This window comes from Alternaria postmessia (assembly GCF_024291825.1).
Source record: "Alternaria postmessia strain BMP 2775 chromosome Unknown scaffold_25, whole genome shotgun sequence".
Lineage (NCBI taxonomy): Eukaryota > Fungi > Ascomycota > Dothideomycetes > Pleosporales > Pleosporaceae > Alternaria > Alternaria postmessia.
In genome coordinates, this window is record NW_026260098.1 from 321572 (window position 1) to 340030 (window position 18459).

Genomic DNA, 18459 nt, shown 5'->3' on the forward strand with positions numbered 1-18459 from the left:
CGACGGAGGATCGTAGGAGTCAAGACTACGGATAGCCGCTAACTCGAAAACAGAATAGTGCATGTCATATACGCCTTTCGACCTTTCCGCAATGATCTAAGTCTCATTCACTAATTTGATGGAGAGGAAACAAGTACGGCCACCGGATGTTCAGGACATTGAGGCATTGAGCTGGAAGGCTTCGACATCACGCATGCGCAAAATAAGGATAAAAAAGTATGTTCTAGTATTCATCTTCGTATGTATGGCTCATCTCACGCACGATAAACCCGCCAGTTCTAATAAAGAAAAGACACGCTAAAAGAGAAGAAGAGAGGAAGAAGGGGATATCCATGTCCAGAATATCCAATTTCAGCGGTTCAGCAGCGGGGGTATAATGATGGTGCCCAGTAAACGCCGGCGACAATGCAATGTGTACAACAAAGAAAAAAGTGTGATGTACTGTGAAGACCCAACTGTTTTAGCCGCGCCACATGAACTCCTCGTCCATAGGCATCGGCGTCCGATTTGTCAATTCCAGACTCTGGTTCATGAGCTCTGCGTCCTCTTCCTCTTCAGATCGTCGACTCGCGTTGCTAAGCGGCGTGGCCATGGGGCTTGTCCGCATCGACAGTTCGGCATCAAGACTAGCCGAGAGAGACTTTGTGTCTTCTTCTGGTTGCGTAGGTAGCGGTGCGCTGTCGGTGGAAGCCTTGCTAGCCCTCTTTTTCGCGCGCTCTTGCCTCGCCTCTTCTCTTTGTCGCATGAGTTCCTGTTCATGAGCAACAGCTTTCGCACGGCGTTCCTCGACGTCTTTGCGCTTGATGACTTTTCCGAGAGCGTCTGATGCTTGAATCAAGCCATCGATACTGATGGCGTGGTTAGTCATCTGATGGTTGATGTAGTGGTATACGCCGGCTGGAGTATCGCATTGAAGGAGGGCTTTTTCGTTTAGTTTGAGCAGTGCGAGCGCAATTTGGAAGAGAAAGGTCGATCCGTCGTGCATGCAGAGGACGACGTCCCAGACGCGGAAAAGTGCTTCGGCGGAGAGACAGTCCGTGAAGACGGACAAAAACCATTGGAAGGTCAGGGCCTCGAGCTCGATCTCTAGTTCGTCGAGATGGGCTGATAGCCTAGGCAAAATCTCACTGACGTAGGAGCGAAGGACGGATTGATCGGCGCGGGAGGTGAGAAGGTGCTGATCATAGTAATGTTGAGGTAAAATCTCTTCGATCATCGCAGTGAGAACCCAGAACGCATCTTCCGGGGTGGGCATGATGAGCAACAGGCATGCAGTGATCAGATTCATGCCCTGACAGTAGCCAACCTCTGGATTGCGGCGGGAGTAAGCGAGGAGTACTTCCTGAAGCTTTTGTACACCAGGACCAGTACGGAAGAAGATGTTGTCGGTAAGGGTGCGGGTGATGTCCATCTGGATCTGCGTTGCAATGGTAGGGTCATCCTCGCCATTGTTCACCAGGTCTTCATAGTAGCCTGGCATACGCAAATGCAGCGCACCGCTTCCCTCGGCCCAGATGGCGGCTCTCATATTGACGGGTATGCCACCCAGAACAAGGCGACGGAATTCCAACCACTTGGCACGCCCGATCTTGCCTTTGTTACCCAAGCCTGCGATGCCTACCAACTCACCATCGGCAAGAAATTGTTCAGGCATTGCATTAGCTTTGCCATTCTCGCCGATACTGGCAACGTCGCCTTCGCGCTTGTTTTGCGCACGTACTTTTCGCAAAAAGTCGTTCCACTTGACAGTCCTTTCTCTTTGAAGATTGTCGTGTAGCTCACTCATCTGCTCCAGTAGGGACTGGACGGGGTCAAGCTGCGGCGGATATTGGCTGATGGGTGTAGACGGGCCTGGCGAGGTACTTGTGACTGAAAGCTCTGCATTACCTGATACGATGCGTGAGGGTGATGGCTCTGGGTTGACGCTTGTTGTCGGTACGGATCCTCGCTTCATTAACGTGATTTGGTTCTGGCCAATCTTGAAAGAGGTCTCGCCTTCAGCAGACTCTACTGTGGTGATGGCAGCTGCAGCTGGAGTATGTGACAGTAGCTCAGTTGGATGCGTGGCTAGCTTCAGGTAGTCGGCCCAGGTCTTGCTAGCTGGCTGACTCGGTTGGTTGTCGGAGTCGGAGCTGGATGGGCGTACGGTGCCATCGTTCTGGTCTACAGGAGCGGCACTTGCGTGTTCTGGATCTTCATCCAGAGCAAGATGATTGAGTGCAGTCCTGCCGTCGCCGAGTGATTCGACATTGCTACTGCGCTTCTGCCTGATGAGCTCGGCTGCTGCCTCACTCTGCCTCTTCTTGCGACGCTGGTCATAGATGAAGCCGAATCTATCAGTCAAATACTCGCTGCTGCCGATAAATCTGTTATGCTGCTGTACTAGTGTCGGTGGGCGCGAGTCCTCTGGTAGGATTCGGTCCATTTCCACAGGCCCTAGATTACTCATTCCACGGGTGGGCTGAGTCGGACCGAGGCCGTTGGATATGTTCTTGGGCTGCTCTGTCGTGGTGCTTTTGATGGTTCCGTTGGGGCCCAAGGCACGACCTCGCCTTTGTGTGCTTGCCAGTGAAGACTTTGCCGACTGCGCAGTCTTGGTCGAGTCCATAGAAGGCGCGCGGTCAACAGCATCTGAAACAGTGGACTTGCGGCCTCGCACAGTATTTGCCTTGTTAGTATTCGCAGAGTTGTTGCCTGCAACCATCTTCAACGCCCAACTTGCTAATGACGTCGACGATGATCTACGCGCCGATGCGTCTATAGCATGTTCCTGGCTGTTGAGTCGGCGCAAAGCGGGCACAGCACCAGTGGGAGGTACGAATAGATCGCTGGCGAGGGCTTTTCGTGGTGGCTTTGCTCCGCTAGATGCGCGTGATCGTGTATGGCCCATAATCTCTGCTTCTCTGTCCACGTTGCTCGCCACAGAGGGAGCGCGACTGCTCTTTCTGCTGGTGCCAGTCCAAATGAAATTCTTCCAGTTCTGTTTGCTTGGCGTTTCCGACACGACTGAGTTGATGGACATGACTTCTGCTTGTGGCGCTGAATTGCCCGTGTCCATGCCCAGAGCATCGGGATGCTCAGCTAGTTCGTCTTCCATGGCTCTGGCTAGTCTGTCCTCCATGGGGTCGTCGGGGTGCAATCCGGTTGCTGCGCTATCGCCCCTCGTCCGCGTTTTGGTGAGGCCATTGCCTTGATCCTTGCTCTTCTCCAGCTCGCGCAGTCGGTTCTCAATGTCCATGTTGGAGACCTCGCACTCCTGCAGCATCTTCCTCAACATGCGCTCCCGCTCCTCGGCTCTTCGTCGCAGGGCGGTGATTTGCGCATCGCGTTGGGCTAGATCCCCGGCTAGTTGCTTGACAAGGGCCACTGCGCCCGTCTGCCGCAGCGCATCCTGTATGCTCTCGTCGCTGGCGAAGTGTAGGTTTCCAGGGACCTTGGCCGACTCGGTGGGTGTGTCGTCGAAGAGGGCGGAGCGGTCGTTAGTGGCAGACGAGGCTGCGACCAGACTGCCTACTATTTGCTGTGTCGACTTGGTGACCTTCCTAACCGTAGACACGGGCGTAGTGCTCTTGCTGAGGTCTGGCGGGGGGACCGCCTTGACCGTATCCGGCGACGCAACCGTCCTGCTCTCTGCCGTCTTGACGCTTTCTTCAGGCTGTGGTGTCGAGCGGAACCAGCCGTTTACGCGCGACTGTGCCGGCGACGTCTCGGGGCTAGGCGACAGCGAGGGGAACGAGGTGAGGCTCTTTGTGTCGACTTCGGGCGAGGGCGCCCGGCTGCGACTCCGGCTGAGAGACGTGTTGGAAGAGCGCTTCGAGGGGCGCATGCGCTGTATGCTGCGGTTTCGTGGGTTGGATATGGTGGAGCTCTGCGAAGCCGTCCGTACTAGATCAACAGCGCGCGGGGGGTCGATTGCCGCCATGTTTGTAGAGTCTGACTACAAGCACGCCCATTCGTGTAGTCGGCGGCGAGACTGTGTCGGAGCGAATACGGTGCGGAGACGAGCAGTTGTCGAAATGTGCGTGTGTATACGTTATGCGTGGTGGACGTCTGTTCTCGCGTGCATGGGTTCGTATGCAAGTGGAGGCGCTGCGTCATATGGCGAGACGATCCCTTCTAGTAGTACTCGTCGCCCCACGCTTCTTTGTATGTGTGAGCAGCTGCAAAAAGACTTTGAAAAATGCCACGTCCTCAGGGGCAGACAAAGCACACGGCGGATATTGCAAGTTATGAAGACGCAAGGGGCACCGGCACAGACAAGGCACGACTCTTGGGTGTGGGTGGTGTTAAGCAATCAATCATTCCCGAGCCGCTAGGTCGGGTTTGTGCTTGTGCAGCATTGCAGCCCTACAGCCACATTTCCACCCGAAACACGTTCCCTGGCGATCTCCCTTTTATTCCCAAGACCCTGGCCTGCTAAACACGCCGAACTATGTTTCGCATCTGCCATGCCCGTCACCGACGAGGAAGCTGCATTGGCGGCCGTTGCGACCCTGCACTTCTTGTCCCCTGAGCAGACTGAGGCCCTGGACGGCATCAACGCCATTCTGCATAACGGCGAGCCCTTTGTCGACATCCATGAGCTGTTTGCCCTGTATAATCTTCTCTACTTCCGAAAGCTACTCCTCCCACGTGTTGAAGCCATCTGGTCGCCGCGCTTGACTCTTGTAGGTTTTCTTTGCGCTTCACAATTGCTTTCTGCGACCGTCTCATCCACGACTTCTGAAGCCGGCCTCGTGTCCGGACCGTTGCCCCACACGCTTCTAGACTGCCGTGTCAGACAGCGGCTAACAACAGACACAGTGCGCTGGCATCTGTGAGTTATCCAAGGACCCCAAGACCGGAAAGTTCACGCGCATCCGTCTGAAGCTGTCGACGCCTCTGCTGCAGTACCGTCCACGCTCCGACACCATCAACACCCTGCTCCACGAGTCGATTCACGCCTACTTCTTTATCACCACCTCGTGGAAGCACTCGCGCGGAGATGATGGAACCGGACACGGCGTTGGCTTCCAGCTACTCGCCGACGCCGTAAACAACCACGGCAACTACCAAGTCACCATATACCACACCTTTCACGATGAAGTCGGCAGCTACCGAACACACGTCTGGCAGTGCGACGGGCCTTGCAAGAACCAGCCCCCGTACTTTGGCCTGGTCAAGCGAAGCATGAACCGAGCTCCTGGCAAGGGTGACACGTGGTACTCGAGACATCAGGCCGAGTGTGGGGGGACATTCCAGAAGGTGCAAGAGCCAGCGCCGACCAAAAAGCAATTGGAGGCCATGAGCACCAAAGAGCGCGCGGGACGACAGAAAAATAAGCTGGATAACTGGATCAAAAAAGACGTCAAAGCCGAGGGTAAAACCCCTGCTATGCCCATGGTCATTGGAACAGAGAATGAAGCTTCAGCATCTTTTCAAGCTGGCCAGAAACGGCCGCTAGTGGGCGAGGACCATGAGCCTGTCGTCCAGAAGAAGTTGCTTGTCGACTGTCCGATCTGTAGTATCAGATTAGCCGAGTCCGATATCAACGAACATCTGGACGTAGAACACCTTTGATCTTACAAATAACATTTGCGAAGGCGAGTGTGCTACGTCATTGCGCATTAGAACTGTGCCACGTCTCGGATCCGTGTTACCTCTCATCTGTTGGAGAGGAAGCCATCTCGTGCATCCAATGATTTCTTCCACATCACTAGCGTGATGCTGAAATCATCAGTACCTTTATGGAATTTAGTCCATCGTTCATACACCTCAACACCAACCACGTCCAACTGTTATCATCCACGATTACTTAATGACCGTATTCCACATTTTGACTAGGCGCAAATAACCATAATCGTCTCCATCAATTTCACAGTACATCTTGGAGCTCACGCACCCAGCCAACTTTGTCTTCCGTCAGATTAACATCTGTTCATCATGGCATTAGGCGCTCCATCGTGTTCGCTTCTACGTCTTCCAATAGAACTGCGCTACGAGATCTACGATTATCTAGGTCGCCGGGACTTTAAAAGTTATCCACTCCGTACCATGGCAGTCACGTCTATTGATCGAACCGGCCCGCCAACAGCGCTACTTGTTACTTGTCGCTATCTCTGTGACGAGATTCGCGCCTACTTCCTCCCAAGGGTCACACTGGGATTCGTCCAACAGCAAAAGCCAACTCTCCAGAGTATTGATCCAATCTCGCTCAGCGTCATCGGGAGAGCAAAAAAAGTTCATGTAAGGATGAGCTGGTGGGAAATCCCAGGGACTACTAGAGATTTCCGACAATGGCCATATCGAGTGAATGGGTGGCTTGCGGACCTGGTCAAAATGTTGCTGGAAAAGGCCAAGAGCTTGGAAGTCATCACAATGTCTTTCGATGAACCTACCTGGGGCACTGAGTGGGAGCAGAAAGAGAAGACACTGGCTCCACTAAAGGACATTGCTGGGCGGGTAAAGTTTCGATTAGGCGAGGTGGAAGCTGGCGAGGAGCTCACGGATGAGGAAGAGGTAGAAGAAGCCAAGTTAAAGAGACCGCACAGTACGTACACCAAGACGGTCGGAAAGGAAGCTGAGTTGAGGAGACGGCTAGGTGCATACCTAGAAGAACTCAACGCGGTTGCGTTGCCGGTTGTCAGCTCTTGAGGTGGAGGGTAGCTTTCGTGATGGCTTGAGTTGGAGTCGTACTACTAGATCCGATATCGTCCAGTAGCATAGCGCTCTACTAGCCATGATATCCAGAACGGAAGTTCTGCTTCGCTCTATCACATACCCTGCATCGCATTATTCATTGTCTTAATTCCTTCATCTTGTCGCCTGTATCTAATCTGTCTACCGATTCCATCGGCACTGTCGCTGTCACTGTCACCCCCGTCTACTATACACTCGTTCTCTCAGTCCACGTTCTTCGCTTTGTTTATTATATGCAAGGGTCTATTGACATGCCGGCGTCCAGTCTCAGCTCGCTCTCTATTGGCCTTGCGCGCCTTGAAGGTCATCAACAACATCTAGCACTTTCGCAGTCACCACGCGCTCTCATCTCTCCCTATGCACCTCCATCACCGCTCTACTGGAACCTTCTTGCAGTCAGTCCGACATCGCAGGCCAACCAGGTAGCTCATCATAATAATTCGCGCGCTTGGCCCGTGCCTCAAGTTGATATCGCGCTCCAAAAGCCGCCTTCACCTGGTACCGCGCCCACACCGCCCACACCGCCCACCAGATCGCCTGCCTGGAACCTTCTCCAGGCAGCGAACTACCCACAGACTACGCCGCTTGATCAATTCTTCGGACTCGCTAAGCGATTGCCGGCGATCTGCCGACCCTCCTCCTGTCTATATAAACCCCCCTCCCCCACCACTCTCACTCCTTCTCCCCACTCGCTCCATGAAATCGACTCTCCCAACCAAGTCGGCTCTCAGCATCATGGCCTCATGATTCAAGTATGCCATTTCTTCCTTCACTTCCACCTCATGTTTTTGCTAACACTTTCAGACCTTGGCCAAGATCTCATGATGTATGACATCATTCATCACCAACAATCATCATGATTATCAGCATCACTTCCACTCTCACTCGACTGTCAACAGTCTCAATGACTTCAATACCCTTCCACCATCTCGCCTCGCCTTGATCGACATCAACGTCGCCGCCTTACACACACATGCCTCGTACATACCCGCCTCGGTTCAACATACATACCTCACTTCGATTCGACCTTCAGCTACCCTGACACACATGTCAACTTCGATCTACCAAACTACCACATCGAACACACACCGTCTCGTCGACATGCAACACACCGACGGCAACCCGGCATAGGCACCAACCTCTCTGGCACCGGCTCTGGTTCGACTGTCGACAGTCTCACGCCACTCCCGATACCGATACACTGCGCATGGAAAGTCAAGTTGTGGCACAGGGATGCAGGACAGTCTGCATGGTTGGCCCTTGAGTTGGTTGCGGTTTGGATCAGAAAGATAAAGTAGTGTTGAGTCGGTATCATTGGAGGTTAACATTCACACATTGGACGTTTCAACCATTTCGACATGCATCGAGCAACAAGGTTGGAGGACAGACGGTCAATGGTGCTTCGGCGCTAAACCGGGCCTCTTGTTGTCTTCTCTGAGGGTGTTGCGGCCCCTGGGATGGTTGAACGTCTTGGTGTCGTGTTGGCTGAAGATGATACTGCTTTGCTCAATAGTTGGATGAACTATGGTTGGCCTTGGTGGTTGGATGGTGCAAGGTTTTCGGCTTGAAGGTTTTCCAAGCTTGGTCACAACAAGTGTCTCTCAAGGAAAGGTTGGAAGGGCGGCTGGCAGTCAGATCCTCATATCAATTAAACCAACTTTGTCTCTAAAACCGAGGAAAAGTTATCTATAAATCTTAGTTAACAGCTTATACATTACATTCCTTCTCTAGTCTACGCTAGAATAACTACTATAAATTATTCTCTCTCCTTGATGCTTCTAACCTCTTTATAGATGCTTGATACAAAATGTTTCATAAGTCACTTTCGCTTACTGTATGTCGCAAGCAGATGTCTAGGAGTCTTAAGGAACTAATATTACTTTGCCTTCTCCTACACAATATTAAAGCGGTGTATCGCTTAGCTGCACGGCCTCTATTAATGTCGTCTAAGAGCCGCTGTAAGCAAAGTTGTACCCGTAAGCTGTTTGCTTTTGTAAGAGAGTAGGATTAAGTATGGTGTTCTGCTAAGCGAGAGTCGCGATTGATATCACGAGGTATTATTATACTATATGTGTTTTGGAAATATCTAGGGTATTCGGTCTATGTGGTCTTAAAGGCCGGTACGGTTTCGTACAATAACGCCATCATGTGATACGCCAAATAGATGAACGCTAACATATAGTCGGAACTTTCAGGAACACGCATCCAAAGATACCCTAGGAAGGGATTGATGCATCTGCGCATCGTCTACTACTGCATTCCTTTTGCACCGCTCTTTAGTATGCGCCCAAAGCCAAAGCCACGCACTATTCTCCGCCACATCCTCCCCAGAACCGTCTTAATCAATCGCAATCGCACTCTCCATGGAATCACCCCCCTTGTTCTTCCACCCTATCCCCACCCTCCCCCTCCTACTCTTTACACCACCCATGAAATTCTCATGCTCTTCCATACCCAACGCCAACCACTCCCTCTTCAGCCCCTTCTCAGCATACGCCCTCCTACTCTCCGCACTCCTCATACTATACGGCCCTTTACCCTTCTTCCTTCCCTCTCCTTCTCCAGTATCCCCTTCGCAAGAGTCCTCGTCTTCCATGTCTGGCGCTTGCCACCACCCACGCCCTTCAAAGTACTCAATGTTTAGGTGCTTGATTATACGCTCGTGGGCCGAGGGGCGCGGGCGCATATATGGCTCGTCGGTGGCTTTGGAGCCGAGGAGCGTGTGGATGTAGGTCTTGCGGGCTTGGACGTGCGGGGTGGAGAGCATGGTTGCGGTGCCGCCCATGCAGTGGTAGAGACCGGTTGGTAGAGGTGGAAGGGTGGGATGAAGTGGGGAGGGCGTGAAGAGGTCGAGTTTCGAGAGGTGGGTTTCTTGGATTGCTTGGGTCATTGTCTGTGAGGATGTCTTGTTAGCGTTGCCGTCCTCTGGACAGGTTGGAGAGGGGAACTGGAGATGTACCATCTTTGGAAACTCGGCTTTGTCGCATTTAAAACAGCATACGAGTGTCTTGTAAAGACAGGCCTTCCTTTTACTGGGTTTCTTGCAGAAGTAACATATCTCTGCTAGCCATTTGCGGCGGCACGTGAAGACTCTTGCATTGCGCGGTGGTACAATGTCGGCATGGCGCTTGAGGAGGTTGCGCGCGTATTCTTCGACCACGGCATTGAGTTGTTTATTGGTAGCGGCGAGCGCATTGAGCGGGTAAGACGCGAGGTTGAGATTACAGATGGGCTCGGTGTGCGAGAGGATGTTGAAGAGAATCTCTGGTGGGAGGGTATCGAGACCGTTCATGTTGTGGGGTAAGACAGTCGCGCGATCACGTTTAGGGTCGCGATGAGATCAGCCCTGGGTCGGGCGGCTTTAAGCGGAGATATAGCTAGTCGCCCTTTCACGCGAGCGACATGCCCTTTGTCGCGTTCCACCCCTCTCACCTCATCTGTGGGTATTAATGAGCTCAGCGTGAGAAGACTATCAGCTCAACATGCCTTTTCGTCCCTTCGCGTCTTCCCGAGAGCCGTTCGCGTCTGTGTGCCACATGGATGTACCCACACGTCGAGTATTGTCAAGCATGACTTTTTCAGAAGCAATTCGGGCTCTTCGGAGGCAGCTCACCTGATTTGTATGAGGACCAATCAGTTCCATTTATCAAGAGTACAGAAGTACGGCCCAATTTGTCAAATACAGATGTTGTATTGAAAGCCTATGGCGAGCTGTTGTTGCCGGCTCTACCAGTCTCACATTTGCGTTAAGTTGCTTGGAACGTCTTCTTTGACCTGTTCGTGCTAACAGATATTAGCCATCTGTGATTCCGGTATGAAACGATAAACAACGCTCGATGTATAGGACTCCCCTCCCTCTCCGACGGTCGCGCCCAACCCTGCCAAGATAACCCCATGAAGAGAACCAGAAGTTCAGAGCTGCACTTGAGCCGAGAGACAACGCGGGAATGCTTGAGAAAGCATCTGCAGCATCGCAATGTCGAGGGATGTCCACTATGGGCTGACAGCAGGTCATGTCTCAGAGTAAGACGGACATAACTGGATCCTGGCCGAGAAGCGGTCAGTCTCTTGGAATCCAAGCTCCGACAGCCTTTTGAACTTGCCGAGATCATCCGAGCGTCCTCTACAACCTGAAGAGGAAGCATTGACGCAAGATGATCTACTGGTGTGGCTGTTGTCCGAACTGAACCCACATAAAGGGTATGCCTCCAATTCAGTATAGGAGGTGAGCATCGCAGCCCCGGATCTCGGCCGTAAAGCCTGCTCAATGCGGCCCAACGACTGGATATTATGGACCGAATGGGTCGGCTCGGACTGCGGAAGGCTACCGGCAGCTAGCTTCTACAGTAGGGCAGAAGGGCCGCCGCCTTACACCCCACACACCCACATGTTCCTCTTCTCAGCTGCCAGCGAAGTAGCCACACGGCGTAATTTCACGCGAACTGCTATTTAACCACTCATCGTGTCAGCCAGATCATGGAGGCATACGCAGTCTTTACCACGTTCGTGTCCGTGATTGGTAACCGCTCTCCAACGTCTATTCATTGGCTCGTCCAATCCACAGCCCTTGTTCCACCACACAATACCAAATTTGACAAACGTGTGGACCTGCGCTGCTTGGCCAACGGTCGCTACATCAGCCCTCAACCTTGTGGGTCGCAAGGTGGGCCAACCAAGCATTGAGACAAGCAGGCTAGTTTGTACCAATCGGTCGGTAGTCAAAGCCTCCTCACGGCTCGGTCCATCATCTTGGTCCACCACGATCTGACTTTTGCCGAAAGCTTCACGGGCACAATGTGTGGTTTTGGCCATCATCCAGGTGTGGATATCTTGCGAGAGCGCCCTAGCTACCCCGCCCAATCAGCTAGCTTGCCCAGCTTCCAAGACCACCACGCCCTCCTCCTCGCTGGACTACGCATGTGCGCAAAGGAACCATCCGAGTCAGTCGCCACCCTCGGAATCTATTGCGTTATAGGAAAAAGGCCGAGGCCCTTTCCTGGAGAACTAGCGTGCAACCACTACCGGTTTTCGTGGGACGATTGTCGTGACTCAGACAGTGCATTGCTGGACTGAAGAAATTATAGAGAAATGAGAATCAGAAGCTGCGTAACGTACGCCCCTGGCGGAGGCGTACTAGATGCTAAAGGGCACGGGGCACGTGTGTGTGCCTTGGTGCCCCAGGCACATGGGGATCGCGAGGAACAAGATGGAGGACTGCTGTGCAGTTAAGGGGGTGGTTAATAAGACGCTTCTGCCCACGAAACAACGAAACCTTCTTCATTCACCCCTCAACTGACCATCATCATCGTCGTTGTTGAGTCACAGTATCCAACATCTCACTTGCTCCAACAGTGTTTGGTGGCTAAACGGGGACTCCTTGGCCTATCGATCGTTTTTGTATCCGTCAAAATCCTCCTGCAGCCCCCTGGTGACCCAGGCTACCTCTTTGACTCTTCAGATTCCGCTCTTGGAGGTCGCTCGCTACACATAACGTCCTCACGTATTCTGTTAGTCCATTTCGAGACAAGATGCGTCATCCCGAGCGTCACCCACAGGGTAACTCAGATGCATCACGTCGTAATAGCGGCGGTGGTAGCAGTAGCGGCAACACTCACAGGCACTCACACCAAAGCGTACGATGTCACGATCTTTGAATTCGAGCTCGAAACTGACTAAATGTAGTCTACCTCTGGTGTGGCCGCATTGACCTCACCTCCACCACAAGTCCCTACCCATGATCCGAGCAGAGATTCAACGTACACTCGAGCGCATCGTTCATCAAGATCCGACCAAGCGTATCCGAATGGTACGGCCAGCAACCACTCTCCGAATGGAGCACCTTACCAGGCACATCCTCAAAACCAAGCGCCGAGCTTCTACAATCCACCACATTATTCGTGGACTGCGTACTCGTCAACTCATCTTCAAATTCCGACCTACGACACATCCGGTAGAGATTTCTACGCATCTCCAGTGTTCCAAACAGCACCACCAGCGGGTACCGTTGCACAGCCACAACAGGTACCCACTGGCGGCCTCCTCCCCCATCAGACTGCGCCTCGACGACCCGAACCTTACGACGCTGTCGGATACGTCAGGAGTGACGGAGAAGTGTACGACAGAGATGAAGTATATGAGGAGTACAGGCCATACGATCCATATGCCCATCAACGTAGACACGGAGGATACTACGGAAATAACGGAATATCGCATTAATGACAACACGACGGAATGATATGAAATAACTTTCGGCTCTCTTATGGTTATATACACAATGGTCAAGGGCGTTTATGGATAGGCTATGGTTTTGGCCCCAGGTTTCTTCCTTTCGGTAGCGATGTACGGCTTCACATGCACCTATCAGCCTGGCGCTTATGGTGTCATTTCTTACACACATGGAAATGTTGAAGGATATCTTTTGGAGCCTTTTTCGCTGGTGCGCTTTCCTCATTCCAATTGATGCCTTGTACGACTGCTGGTACAGCCATTGTTTATTTGCATATCCATCACCGCATTTACAGTGCATTAGCAAGCGCGTAGTTAGGCGTTTGAAAGATATTCTCAATCTAATTTCTCTCATTCGCTCTCCTTGGTCGCTTCTGCATGCTGTGAACCTGTTGACATTTTCCCATTCCACCAGGTCCTCTGACTCGGATCCGACGTAGTTGAGCCGCATGACGCTGACATATCTGCCCGTCGGCGAAAATGACACATACACCTCTCACCGGAACTTCACCGGAACTTCACCGGAATTGCGATCGTCCATCAGGAAGCAAGGCCACCACTCACCTGATGCTGATAAGGTAGTCGTAGAGGAGGACTCTGTCACCGGAAAGGTATGCGTTGGCCAGTAAGATATGCTACTGTATCAGGTGTGGCAGCAATATCGAGGAGACGAGGACCACCATGAAACAGAGCTCTGTCAGCCAGTCGATGACAGAAGGACTCGCTCGCTTCTGCCAAAAAAAGATATTAGGTCCTTCTTGGAGGCTTTATCGTGATGCATGCGAAGAAGGAGAGGACGTCTTGGGTTGCCGAGTGTCTGCTATGCAGGCACATCGCTTGACCAGGAAGACGTAGATCTGCCAACGTGCATGCCAATGTCTTGCGTTGCGGCTGTTCTGCTGCAAGGTTTCCATGCATATTAGATCCGCAGTATGGTATTGTCCAGTCGGACTAGCAGACTGATAAATTGGCACTCACACAATGCCCCCATCCATGGGGGACCATGAGGCGATCATCGCTTACCATCTAGCGACACATTGGTATGTGGGCAGAGGGCAAAACGGAGGCATGCCATCCGATCGGTAAGGTAGACCCCACATGACTGTACGACCGATGATGTTTCGATATCGCTTTGAGGCCGCCAGCCAACTAAATTTAGCATGAAGGACCTGAATACGTGTAGTAGACTCGACTCTCACAAGGCGCTCGATATCAACCGACACTGACAATGTGCGACGAAGCTGTTCTACCATTGGCACCTGGTGCTAGAGCATGCGTGGTGGAAACAAACTTCACCAGAACGGGAAGCATGTACCGAGTCGTGGTTCCTGCAGCTCGGTCCTGGGTTGCCAGCAGGGTTACGACTGTCACATGTCGCATGGTGGGCGAGCCCCGTATCCAGGTCAAGGGCGCAGACCCACAGATAGGTCTCTACGGTCATTGTACGGGCCTGATAAGCATGTCGGTCAAGTCCGAAATCTTTTCATGCTTATCGCTGAGCATGTCCATGGTATCCGACGAGCCAGTCGTGATGGTTGGTGGTTCCGGCTGTCACGAATTAAAGATGACGGGTAGTGACATCATGCTCGAAATAGTTAGCGCGGATCTATCCGCGCCTGTCAAAGGCGGGGAAACATCTGGGCCGTGGTCGTGCGACAAGCTCTAAACGAACTCCAGACCTCCCACGAAGCTGTCTTCCCGATTTTGGCATCTTTTGCGATCTTTGCTTCACTTTTTTTGTTCATCTAAAGGACTACATGCGTGCAGGGACGCCTGCCGCTAGGACGCGTAGTCCTGCGATAGTGGAGGCCTCCCAGAGGCCGGCTGTGGTAATCGTAAGATGATGCCTGGGCATTTTCTCAATGCCGTTAGGGCTGAAGCTCGATTTCAGTTCCAGGTCCCGCACGAGAATGGGCAGCTTCGCATGTGCTCAGGGAGGGAATTTCGTGCCGTATGCCGTCCCTCCAGCTCATGCGAAGACAGCAGATGCTGGCTGCTTATCGCGGCTGCCCTTGCTTGATGTTGTGAGAAGCACGTAGCTTCTTGGCGAGCCGAGGTTTCGCGAAGCGCCGCTACGATGGAGAGCATCTATGTCTGGGTACCCGTTGCTGTAGCAGACGATGTGGAAATGAACAGAATCGATCCATGTCCAATGCAGCAGTGTGGGTCACGACTGAGGCTTGCCGTACCGATTCTCGGTCTCTGTAATCTGTTGAGGCTATTGGCTTAGGTCGAGAGCATCAACACCTATGTCGTCTCACCGGTCTCATTCACCTTGGTAACAGTATCCACCATCTGGCTCAGCCTCACCTCAAGGCATACCTCAAGGCAGATTTGGTACTCTCGTTGAGGTCCGCGTGTTTTGGCCCCATGCCGATGGCTGTGCTGTTCGAAGACTGCGATTGTCAAGGCGAAGCATCCGATATATCTGAAGCTATGCCTCTTAGCTTTTTTCCAAAGAAGGTCGAGCCTTGAGAGTTTGAAAACAACCCCTTTGTTTGTTCGAACAGAGCCGCATCATTCTGGAACCGCTTCTGATGGCCGATTGATCCCCACGCCCACCACGGAAAAGCGCTCACATCAAAGCATGTTCCTTCTGGACTTTCGGAATCGCCAACGAACGATATACCAAAGCAACCGAATACCATCTTCGGGATGCAAGCCCAATCGTTGCCGCCGGTATCCAGGAATAGCTCCGCTTCACTTCTAGGACTTTAGCATCGCCTACGTTACCGGCGCCCGTTCTGGAACACGGTGTGGACAAAGTTCATATCAACCCCGATCGACAAACCCTCTCTCCACATTGGCAACGACATCCTTGGCGTCGCCTGCTTTCTTCCCCATGCCAATCATGTTGGCGCGCCCAATGAGCCATCACCAACTCGATAGCCCGAGACATTGGAGGCCCCAGGCAACAAGGATAGATGGTCGAGCTACCTGTTCCTACTTGGCCGCGTTAGTATCCAAATTAGGACGTACCCCGACCTTGGCGTTTACTGGAGAAATTTATACGTCTACCCATATACGTTGAAACTTAGGGCTGTCTAGTGCGATGCAAAGTCCTCGTCGACCTTTTGCCTTCTTCCGGATGGCCCTGGTGGAGGCTGCCGTTGGCAACAAGGTGAGTTGGGCTGCAAAGTAGTCCTTCAACTAGCTTGGAGCACTCCTGATGGCAGCTACTCGTCGCGCCACTGGTCGATAACGCGTGTTCCTGTTGCCAGTCAGCACAGTCCTTAAGGAACTTACATGTTCGCTGCTAGCCATGACGTCCATCGGTTCGATCGAGCTCTGGGGTTGATAAGGTCCTCCGGCGTTGCGAGGGCTCGTCGCCACATAATCCGAGACCGTCCCCGCACTCTGAAAATGCTCATTCACTTCGAGACGAAACGTCGCTGGCACATCACGTAAGTGAGTTGGATGTTCCTTCAATCGCTCTGTTCCAGTTTGAGCGCATTGTACTGATTTATCCCCAGCATTTCGACAACTCGGCACAATCTGGTCGAAGATACGACTGGGCCTGGTGCTATCCCGTGCATCTGCCACGGTCAATTCTACGCGATCCCATTCGATAACGCCAAGAGTTCATCACTCCAGTGGTGTTCAAAAGATCTTGTCGGAGAAGAGAGATCCTCTAGCAATAACGTACCAACCTCGAGGTGTCGAAAGTTCCTTCAAAAGATCTGTCAGTTCTCAATCCGAACCCACCGGATGGATCCTCAACGCTACACCAACGTCAACTACGACGAGCCTCCACCGCCTTACGAATATCTGCAAGATCAAGAACTTCCTGGCTCATCGATTCACGAACTTCCAGATCGGCACATACCCACTCAGGAACTTGAAGAATTCCATGGGCTCACTGAGTTAGAAGGTTCTCCAACTCAAGCCAGCCAAGCATCGTACCCGCTTTCAAACGAAGCCAGTGAGCGCGTTATGAACACCAGCCCTTCAGTGCTACAGCCATCCAACCCTAGCGAGGATCAAATGTTACTCTGGAACCTGTATACGCAGCAGCCCTTCGCCACAGCGCCCAGTATGACCCGCGATGGACAGTCACATACATCGTCGCCCATTTCACCTAGCACACCTGATTTTGATGGTCTTGGCTCCATCCAGTATCATTCAAATCGAGATGTGGCATCTGGTACGGTATCGCCCCTAGAGAGTGTCTCGTCCTACAGAGGCTACTGGTCAAAGTCGCACTTGGTGGACATAGACTGCAACTATGCTTCGCGCATCAGCCTTCCGACCTCGTCGGAAGCAAGCCCCGTGGAGTCTTTCCGAGAACTAGGGCAGCAATCCGAAACGGGAAACTTCCACATGCAGCAAGACGGCTATTCCTCTTCTGCGGTATCGCTCGCGCCCACAGACAATGAACAATATAACCCCAACAACGATTCGCTTCTCCCATGGGATGGGGTAGTGCTACAACCTTATGGGCGATCGCACAGCACCGCACGCATTCCCTTGGGTGATTACACGTATTCTGATAACCTTGGATGGCGATATTGTGGCGGGTACGGGATAGAGGAGACTGCGGATGAAGAGGCCAAGCACACGATGTTAGCAGTCAGCAAGCCGGACTCTTCGCAGCCAGCTAGCAACTTCTTTGAGAATCAACAGCCGTCGCGCAAGTACATTGAGCTCTACGACCACCAAGATCCTGAGCTCCGCATCGCGTCAAGACCAGATGACATCGATCATCCGCTAGTGCCTTGTGCTCAATGCAACAAAACATTTAGTGGCAGGTACGTTTCGCTTCTTCATATTTCGCTTCTCCATCGGTATTGACTTGACTACAGGTATGGGAAAGGTAACTTGAGACGACATGTCCTCGCTTTCCACAACCCACTGGCGACCGTGTTGGGGACAGCGTGTCGTGTCTGCAAGAAGGCGTACAGACGCGCGGATGCCACACGAAAACACGAGTGGAACAAACATCAAATCTCGGACGCAAAGCCTAAGAAACGAGCGAAGTAGTCGCGCCAGTCGCGACGGTTATGATCGACTACGGATATCAATGTGCCGTGGTGCAGATCGGAAGCTGGGATTCTTCCCACCCTGGTGGTACACATGGCTGCTTGCGGCTTATCTCTTCCTCTTCTTTCAAACGCACTGAGTGCTCTTGCCGCGCTGGAGCGCTCCTAATGTTTGTGGCGTATGTGCGCATTTTCCAATTCCACAGGTGGAATTTTAATGTATACTGGGCATCGAACGTATCCAATCATTGATCCAATGACTGTCAGATCATAATCTGCTATGCCAAGTAGCGATATGGTATGCCTCGTAGATTCCGTATCGTAACCTCTAGGCAAGCCGAAGTTAGCCGGTTCTGAGAATGACTCATTTGTATGCGGCTCTGCGAGTCGACCAGTACGTTTTGAGATGCTTCATCAGGCGATGTTGTGGTATGTCGGCAAGGTTTCTCATACACCGCATTTCACTCTCACCGATCAGACCAATTCGCTTGCGCCCAAGTAAGAATACGCCCTGGGAATCCATGCGCCCACGTGGAGCCCTCGCCCTTCAAGCCCTCCAAGCCCAGCGAAACTAGTG

General features: G+C 52.5%; 5 protein-coding genes across 5 annotated transcripts; 3 read left to right on the top strand and 2 right to left on the bottom strand.

Moving 5' to 3' along the window:
• Positions 1-460: 460 nt before the first annotated feature.
• J4E82_005064 (uncharacterized protein) lies at positions 461-3922 on the bottom strand (the record flags this gene model as incomplete). Its single annotated transcript, XM_051731334.1, has 1 exon — positions 461-3922. The coding sequence occupies one exon, from the start codon at positions 3920-3922 to the stop codon at positions 461-463; it is 3462 nt and encodes a 1153-aa protein (XP_051589015.1).
• A 526-nt stretch (positions 3923-4448) lies between these two features.
• Positions 4449-5559, top strand: J4E82_005065 (uncharacterized protein; the record flags this gene model as incomplete). The annotated part of the gene is made up of 2 exons (XM_051731335.1): positions 4449-4667; positions 4804-5559. The coding sequence occupies 2 exons, from the start codon at positions 4449-4451 to the stop codon at positions 5557-5559; spliced, it is 975 nt and encodes a 324-aa protein (XP_051589016.1).
• A 363-nt stretch (positions 5560-5922) lies between these two features.
• On the top strand, positions 5923-6633 carry J4E82_005066 (uncharacterized protein; the record flags this gene model as incomplete). The annotated part of the gene is made up of 1 exon (XM_051731336.1): positions 5923-6633. The coding sequence occupies one exon, from the start codon at positions 5923-5925 to the stop codon at positions 6631-6633; it is 711 nt and encodes a 236-aa protein (XP_051589017.1).
• Positions 6634-9016: 2383 nt separating this feature from the next.
• On the bottom strand, positions 9017-9970 carry J4E82_005067 (uncharacterized protein; the record flags this gene model as incomplete). Its single annotated transcript, XM_051731337.1, has 1 exon — positions 9017-9970. One exon carries the CDS (start codon positions 9968-9970, stop codon positions 9017-9019), a length of 954 nt encoding a protein of 317 aa, XP_051589018.1.
• A 6641-nt stretch (positions 9971-16611) lies between these two features.
• On the top strand, positions 16612-17883 carry J4E82_005068 (uncharacterized protein; the record flags this gene model as incomplete). Its single annotated transcript, XM_051731338.1, has 2 exons — positions 16612-17651; positions 17706-17883. The coding sequence occupies 2 exons, from the start codon at positions 16612-16614 to the stop codon at positions 17881-17883; spliced, it is 1218 nt and encodes a 405-aa protein (XP_051589019.1).
• Between the last annotated feature and the right edge of the window lie 576 nt (positions 17884-18459).